Source organism: Falco peregrinus, chromosome 1, assembly GCF_023634155.1.
Source record: "Falco peregrinus isolate bFalPer1 chromosome 1, bFalPer1.pri, whole genome shotgun sequence".
Classification (NCBI taxonomy): Eukaryota; Metazoa; Chordata; class Aves; order Falconiformes; family Falconidae; genus Falco; species Falco peregrinus.
In genome coordinates, this window is record NC_073721.1 from 67,028,703 (window position 1) to 67,036,949 (window position 8,247).

Sequence of the window (8,247 nt, forward strand, 5' to 3'; positions counted from 1 at the left end):
AGTCTGTATTTGTTAACCAGATAGCAGCATCTTTTTCTTCTGGGGTTTGCTTTGGAGGAGATGCTTGTATATTGGCAATGGTCCTAGACTAGAGTATTGTTGAAGAGCAGAGCAGGACTAGGAGTAATACACCTATCCAGGGCCAGGCATCCTGCCCTGCTGCTATCTTCACAGCTACTGCAAGGCACAAGGAATGCCAAGGAGGGATTTTTCCCCCTGCTTTTAGAGGGGGAAACAGAGCTTGCCTCCCCTTACTGTTCTGCCTATGATGCATCATGTTCTCTCCCCTGCCTCCCATAAATATGTGAAGTCAGAGCTTTTGAGGGTCTCTGTATTGCAGAAAGTTCCTAAGACTGCAGTGGAAGTGCAGCCTCCCAGCGCTTACTGACCGCCAGTTGCTTAGTGACATTTCTGGACATGGCTCTGCTTCTGCAGTGGAGGAGCCAGAGGTGGTAGCTGGCAGAGCCAAGCTAGCGGCTTTTCTTGCCCCTCTGATCTGCTGCCCAGTGTCATGGTTTTCCAGCGTGGTTAAATCCCCAAGCTCACTGGCTTTGCCTTCCACAATTTTCCTTAGCATCCGACGCATAGTCTTCCCTGAGCGAGTCTTGGGCAGCCAGTGTGTGACCTGTGATGGGGAGGAGCAGAGCTAAGGCTGAGGGAGAGGGGTTGGCCAGACTGCCAGGGTGGCTATTGGACCAGTCTGCACATGTTACCTGAACATCCTCCGGAGCTACATACTTGGCGATCTTAGAGATCAACTCCTGTAGCTCAGCATCAAGAGTCTCCTGCGTGTAGCCACTGTCCTTCAGCACAACACATAGGCTCCTGGCAGAAGGACCACCAGGTTACTGAGCACAGTGCACAGCATACTCCTGAGAGCCTGCCTGGATCTAGTGCCAGGAGCCGTCCCTCTCTGCTGGTGGCCTCAGGGGATGCTCTGCAGCCTGAGCTGTAAGTGCTTTTGGCCATAGTGCTGCTCTGCCACCTTACGCAAAGCCCAGTTGGTCTCACGTAGGTTGCGATGACTGTGCCGAGATCCCCACTAGCATGCTGTACAGCGTTGCTACCAGGGGTTGGTGTGACACTGCCACATACTGCGGTGCAATAGCCCCAAGCGGCATTTCAGGGGCAGGAAAGCAAGCATCTTACCTTCTCCCTTAATCTCATGTGGGTAGCCGATGACAGCAGAGTCTGCCACTGCCACGTGGCGATTCTGGAAAAGAACAGGGCTGGGGTGTGGTGCAGTGCTTTCAGCAGGCTGGCTGCCACCTGGGAGCTGCCTTGACCTGGCTTGGCTACTGCAGCCCACAGTAAAGCTGAGAGACAAGGAAGGGCCTCAGATGGCCTCTGCCTTTTTTCCTTCTTGCCTCAGCAGGTGTCTGCAAACACAAGTCTTCCCCCTGCCCTGCCCCTGGCTGCTTTACGCTTGCAGCTTTTAGACCCTGTTCTGCACCTTCAGGTTGTTCCACCAGGTCCCACAGCTGCTCCTCCTTAACATGCACAGCTGCTGCTTTGGGATTCACTCACTTAGAGCATCAACCTTATCAGGCATCCCTGTGTTGTTCTGCACCCACCAGCACATTTCTTCCCCCAAGCACCTGTGGCCCCCTGCTCCCCCCCAGCATCCTCCCCCCCTCTGCACCTCCACAACCCTGGCTCCCCAGCCTGAGCTCTCTTTCACCTTGCTGAGCTGGCAAATGCTTTCCTCAGCCAGAGCAGACCTGCTGATTAAGAGGTAGCTATTTTTACTCTGCCATTGCTCTGCCCAGAACAGTAGTCTTCCAGGAAGCTTTTCTAGCACTAATTGCTTGCAGATGGGATGAGCAGAGGGCAGGGAGACCTCTGGGCAGCTCCAGGGAGCTAGCAGAAATGCACAGCAGGGGCTCACCTCTTCAGAAACAGTGCTCTGTGCTGGCAGCCTGGCCATCTGTGTGCCACAAGTAGTGGGCACGCAAGGAGTCTCACTGCCTGCTTCCTTGGGCACAAGCTCCCAGTGGCACTCAGAGGGTGCCAGGCCCACCAGCAGAGCTGTGTGTGACAGTGTGGTGGCAGTCCCAGGCTGGGTTCATAACGTGTCAGCCCATGTCTGGGGTGTTTCTAGCCTCCATCCCAGTGGCTCCTGTGATTGTCCTGAACTCGTGTACAGCTCCAGCTGCTACTGCAGGACAATGTACCCACATTGTGTCAACACCAGCAGAACTGTCTTGGCAGCCAGGACCAGCTCTCCAATCCCTGTCCCTGCTCCCAGAGTGGACACGTTGCTCAGGGGAAGAGACAGTAGCTCCAGGTAGCCTCTCACCTCCTCCAGCAGCTCATCCAAGGCTGTCATGGGAACCTTGCTGTCGGTCTTCATGGAAACCAGAACCCATTTCACTCCTGGGCACTGCTTCACAGCCTGGTCCACTGTCGTCTTTAGCTCAATAACGTTGCCACCTCTCAGCCCCTGGTTCACTGTGATCACTGTCTCTGACCGGGCTGCAGAAGGCAGAAGAGCCACATGAGCAGCTCTGCCCCTCTCCATCAGTCACACAGCAGTTTGGCTCTACCATGATGCTGCACCTCTCCCCCTGTCACTCATGTCCTCCACTTAGCAAAACCAGCAGCTTGACATCATCGTTTCCTATTCATTCCTGCTTGTATTGAATCCCCTCAGAGGAGACACTGTATCCCAGCCCTTCAGTCCCTTGGATGAAGGGGAGAACCAGTCCATCCCATGGGCTGGAAGATATTTAGCAAGCCCATGCCATTTCCTGGGTGCTAATTCCTGCTCCAATGTCATACATCATGACAGGACACCCCCAGTTAGCCCAGGGAGTCTGACTCAGAAAACCTTGCCATCAGCACAACCCTGAGCCACCAGCTTCCAAACCAGCCAGCTCAGCACCGTCCCCCAAGGGAAACACATGTCCCTGGTACCCACTGGCTCTTACCATCCCAGATCCTGTTTGCCAGGGATTCTGCACTGAACGCGGTGAACACCACAGCATGCACAGCCCCGATGCTAGCCACTGCCAGCGGGCATGGGGGCATGTAGATTGTCACCCAGTTTCACCCCTTGCAGTTTCAAAGTGTTTCCCAGGCAGCACATCATCTCCAGCAGTTCCCCACCCAAAGAAGCAATGGCACGGTTAGAGACTTTCTTGCAATTCTTATCTACGTGTATAAAGATGGGGGGGCCTCAGAGTCACAGGTACGGAGCTTACAGCCCTACGCACTCTAACCCCCCACGCTGGAAGTCCATGGGAGAGCTGTAAAATGTCAGTGGGAAGGAGAAGACAGTCACTAATGTGGGCTGTTATTTATGGAAATGAAATAAATCGGAGTGACCTCTGTACAGAGCCTGACATTCTCACTGGTCAGCATGAGGAGCAAGCTATAAGGGCCAGCAATGGCCATTGGCAATTCCTCTGGCTCAGCAAGCCCATGAGGCTGACTTTCCCATTGACAGTCTGCACATTTGTCAGCCCATACAACTGGGGTGTCACACTACCCTGCCAGGCTGAAGTCTCAGATCAGCACAGGCAAGCCAACAGCCACCATACTGTTCCTCTATCTATGCAAAGGGATGCTGCATCCCTTCACATGCCACATGCCAGCAGATCACCCTGTCAGTGTTCATACACTCTGCGATACATCTCTCATATGCTCAGAGGTAAGTACTGACCTGTACGTGACCCGCACCTCCTCTCCCGGTTCATCCTTCTCCCAGATTAAGGCCACTTTATCTGGGGCTACGTGGACATGTCGGGCCAGACAATTCACTGGAAAAGACGACCCAGCCTTATTGCCAGAGCAACCCTCAGCACCTCTTAACTCCCATAAAGCCAGCACTGGCAGTCCTTTTTTTTTCAGATCAGTCAGGGCTTGTGTGTGAGTCTTTTTGGCATTAGCCTCGTGTATCTGCTGAAACAGCCTTTGTGGATACCAGCTGGGAGATCACACGTACCATCCCAAGCCTGTTAGAGCCCTCACCATTCCAATACCAACCAGTCCCTGCTGTCAGCTTCCCTCTTAATCGCAGCCTAACACAGTCCAGAGCAGAAACTGCCCGAAATGGCTCTGGAGGTCACATCCCCGGTGCCCTCAGAGGGCCTGGCAAACATTAGCTCAGCCATCGCTGCCTTGCAGCTGCCTCAGGGGTGCACTAGGGCAGTTTTCAGTGATGGTGCTCCTAAATAGCGTGTAGGATGAAGCAGAACTCTGCACAGGAAGGCTGCAGGTGCATTTGTCCAAGGTAGAAGAGAGCCAGGGCCAGGAGTGCACAGCTCCTCGCTTTCCAGGGACACGGCAGATGGAAGAATTACAGCCAAAGCCTCAGAGAAAAGTTCTGTGTTGCTGGCAGCTGCAGTTTCCTCAGAAGCCTTGTTCCACTCAGTTTTCCTTAAACCTGCTACTGAGATCATTGGGTGATGCAGCAGCCCCAGTTTGCACACCAAAATGCCTTCTCCTTGCCATTCATAGTTTTCCAGGACAGAAAGAAACACGCATCTCAAATGCCAAAGGCAGATCAGTTCTGCTCTCCTGCCCAGACAGACTACCTAAGACCCAAATTATGAGAGGGCTGTCTCATTTTGAATGCTGGGACCAACAGCTCTGTGAGCAGGATGCAGTGTCACCAGCCCTTGTGTCTTTCCCTGGTAGCCCCCCTAAGGCAGTAAGTAGCCCCAGCCCACAGAAGAGCCTCCTACAGCTGTGGGGACTTCCAGTACCACTCATTGCTCCTGTATTTTGCTTTCTGCAGAAACATACTGCCTTTGCTGGGCAGGGATAAGCTGCTGTAACGCTGCGTGCCGAATGCACAGGGTTCAGTGCTGTTGCCTGTGGTCCTGCAGAACGGAGCTGCTGCGGGATCCACAGAGGCTGACAGAGAGCAGTCTGGCTCCCAGCACACCCCAATCCCACTGCAGCCCCTCCAGCAAGACCCAGTTGCTCCCTTAGGACCAGCCACATCCTTACACTACAGCACCAACTGGACCTTTTGGGGATCCCCCTCACTCCAACCCTTTAACTCTGTGCTCCTCAGACCCGCTCCCAGGGCCCCAGCCCTTCACAGAGAGGCACCTGCAGGCACTTGGTGGGCTCCCATGTCCATCTCCCTCCTTACCTGCTACTTTCAGCTGCCTGCCCAGGAACCAGGAGACCCTGCCCTGGTGCAGGTCGCAGTGCTGGACAGAGTGGAAGGGGATGATCCATGTGAGCCGGCTCCTACCTAACACTCCCAAGAAGGCATCCCCCTGCTCCACTGACACCTTGCACAAGCCTTGGTGGTCCTTGGGTACAGGGAAGGCATGTGGGCGGTGAGAGACCCGTGGCTCCAGGCTCAGGCAGCTGCTGACCTAAGGGGACATCTGGGAGCCTGAGGAAAAGCTTTGGGGCAGCAAGCCCTGGCCAGCAGCCTGGCCATGCTCACAGTGTGCCTGCCTCTCACCAGGGAGATGGGTGCCTGAGGCCCTCGCAGCCACCTGGAACACCCAGCTCTGGCAAGATGAGCCCCTGTGGGGACAGGGGCTATGTCACCCTGGGCTGACCAGACACAAAGCATGTATCCCATGTGAGAAGCCCGGGCACCCCTTCTCCTCTGCCTTGTTCCTCTCCTCCTCTCTTCCAAAGCACTACAGGGGAAAAAGAAATTCAATCCCTTGAAGAGAGGGGAAAGGGGTGGGCTGTAGAAACATTTAACTGAAAATAACCTTCATGCTAATCTGAGTCCTGACAGCTGCTCTTGAACCAGAGCCAGGTTCGGCAGGTGCCTGGGCTCCTCACAGGGAGCCAGGTGCCTGGGCCAGGCTTTACCAGCCTGGTCCCACTCCCATTCTCCTGGGGCTGTGCTGCGTCCCCAGACCCCTCTGCTTTGCCCCACTTGCTTCCCTTACACCTCCCTCTGCTCATCCCCATCCCCTCGTGCCCCGCAGCCTCCCTGCCGCAGCCCCCCAGTCCTCCCCTTGCCATGAAGGCAGCCTGGGGCAGCTCACTTGTAGAAGTTAGGGTCCCCTCCATGCTAGCCTTGGGTGAGGCATCATCTCCTTCCCAGAATTAAGGCCCATTCCCTGCAGAGCACTAGGTTGTGCTGTCTCCAGTGGGCCAGGGAAGGACTTCCTCCTGTGGCTGGCTGCTGCAGGAGGAGGATATTGCATCCCATCCCACTGCTGGGCAGCTACCAGAGCTGTTGCCTCCAGCAAGCTGGTCTGGGGTCTCTGCCTCCTGCCAAACACTTCAGACCAGCTGTACCACAGGATGTACTGGGAGCGCTCATTGAGGCCATGGTGGAGCAGGTGGTGGTTGGTTGGCATGAAACACTGCACCCCATCTCCTCATGCTGAGGCCTCCCACAACCACCCAGTGCAGCAGAGCTAAGCTGCCTCCTTGCCTCTACACAGCTTTTCTTCTGCCTTCCTTTCCTCCAGGCTCTATATCGGTAGAGGTTTTTTTAAGGCAGAGCTTGGAGGTTTCCTTAATTTTATCGCCGAGGTTCCCCTCCCTTCCTAGGGGGCACAAGAGTAGAAAAAGGCTCTCCCTGCAAGCAGGGCTGTTCTCAGCCAGGTACAGCCATGGGATCAACAGCAGAGATGAGAGGGTTTGTAGATCTCTTTGCTCTTCATGGTGCAACACCACTCAGGGTCTGCGGGGTGGTGTGTTTGGTGAACAGGCTGGGCACTGGTATGGGAGATAGTGCCTATCTGATGACAAGAGCTCTCAGCCAGCCCACTGGTTTGTATCAGAGCTGCCCCCAGAGCTAAGTGAGGGCCTACGAGGGCTCTGTCCCCCAGGGAAATGCAGTCCTGAGGGCTTACAGCCCCTCCACAAGGTCAAGCCCCAGCAGCCTCATCCTTCTACAAGCAAAGTGTTTCATTTCCTAGGCACATCTGCTCTGCCTCAGCTGCTTTTTCCTCTGTAAAACATCAGGTTTTTCCATCAGACCATCCCCAGATGCCCTTAGCAGGGTGGGCAAATCTCACCTCCTTCCCTGAAAACTCAGTATGGGCTCCTGCTGCTTTCACATCAGAGCTTGCCTTGCTGGAAACCCCCATTGGCACCCTTCCTTCTCAACCAGCTCCCCTGCACTTGCAGCATCTGGCTGCCACGTCCACTCTGCTGAGTGCTGGCAGAGAGGCTGAGTGTGCCCAGAGATCTGCCTGGCTCTAACACCAGAGTGTGTGATACCATAGAATCATTTAGGTCGGGAAGGACCTTTAAGATCATCAAGTCCCAACTATTGACCCAAGACTGACAAGTCCACCACTGAGCCATCACATCTACGTGGTTTTTAAACACTTCCAGGGATGGTGACTCCACCACCTCCCTGGGCAGCCTGTTCCAATGCTGACTACCCTTTCAGTGAAACAATTTTTCCTAATATTCAATCTAAATCTCCCCTGAGACAACTTGGGACCGTTTCCTCATCCTATTGCTTATATATATATACATATATTTATATAAGGGGTGACCTGCTGCAGCACTATCAAAACTAGCCGGCTGCATCAAGGCTTTTACCGTCACATACCAGGTTAAATTCAATGAGTAGTTCCTGTACCTTGCCCCTGCACAGCCACCAATCCCCCACAAGGTTTCAAAAGTTCATCTACTGTTTGTGCTCTTTCTCCATCCTCATCAGGTCAGTCCACCCTGCTTCTTGCCTCCGCTGCATCCAGATTCTTTCTTCTCCGGGCTCTTCTTCCAGCCAGTCTCATCTCTTCTCATCCAGGCCCCCTGCTTTTTCCTGCTTCTCCTGGGGCCTCTCCTACATCCAGAGCACACTCTCTCCCCTCCCTCTGCTTCTTCCAGGTCTCTTTTTCATCCAATGTTTCTCCTCATATGGTCCTTCTCTTCTATACCCCGTAGAGCTATTTAACTACTTAGCAGGAACCAGCCACAGCTGCACATTATCCATGTCAGCTAACCCACCGCCGCTGAAGCAAGCCCAGAGCTGTATAGTATCAATGTTAATTAACCTGCTGCCTTTCCTCTATAATTCCTCTACAGCGACCCGCAGCACCAGGCTGTTCTGGATGCTGAAATGCCTCATTCTCTGATGTATGCCATGATGCCCAACTTCTGCCCCAGCAACAAGCAGTTGTCTTTCACCACAAAGGGAGAACAGCACCCAAGCCCCGTCGTTCTCCATGCCTGGGGGGTGGAGATGGAAACGAAGGTGCAGACCTCCCTGAGCCTCTTTGGAGCTCCCACCTCAGGCCACGGCCTGACATCCAACCCCCTTCTCAGCTCCGGCGGAATTCATCCTCCCTGAAC

The 8,247-nt window shown here is 54.4% G+C and overlaps 1 protein-coding gene across 1 annotated transcript; it reads right to left on the reverse strand.

Annotated features, from left to right (window-relative positions):
• Nucleotides 1-310: 310 nt before the first annotated feature.
• On the reverse strand, nucleotides 311-8,141 carry LOC101919275 (acetyl-coenzyme A synthetase 2-like, mitochondrial). The gene is given in 9 exon segments (XM_055793773.1): nucleotides 311-625; nucleotides 714-825; nucleotides 1,143-1,213; nucleotides 2,168-2,475; nucleotides 2,931-3,037; nucleotides 3,039-3,105; nucleotides 3,666-3,761; nucleotides 5,105-5,284; nucleotides 5,287-8,141. Coding segments are annotated over 9 exon segments (1,521 nt in total). The 5' UTR covers nucleotides 5,552-8,141.
• Between the last annotated feature and the right edge of the window lie 106 nt (nucleotides 8,142-8,247).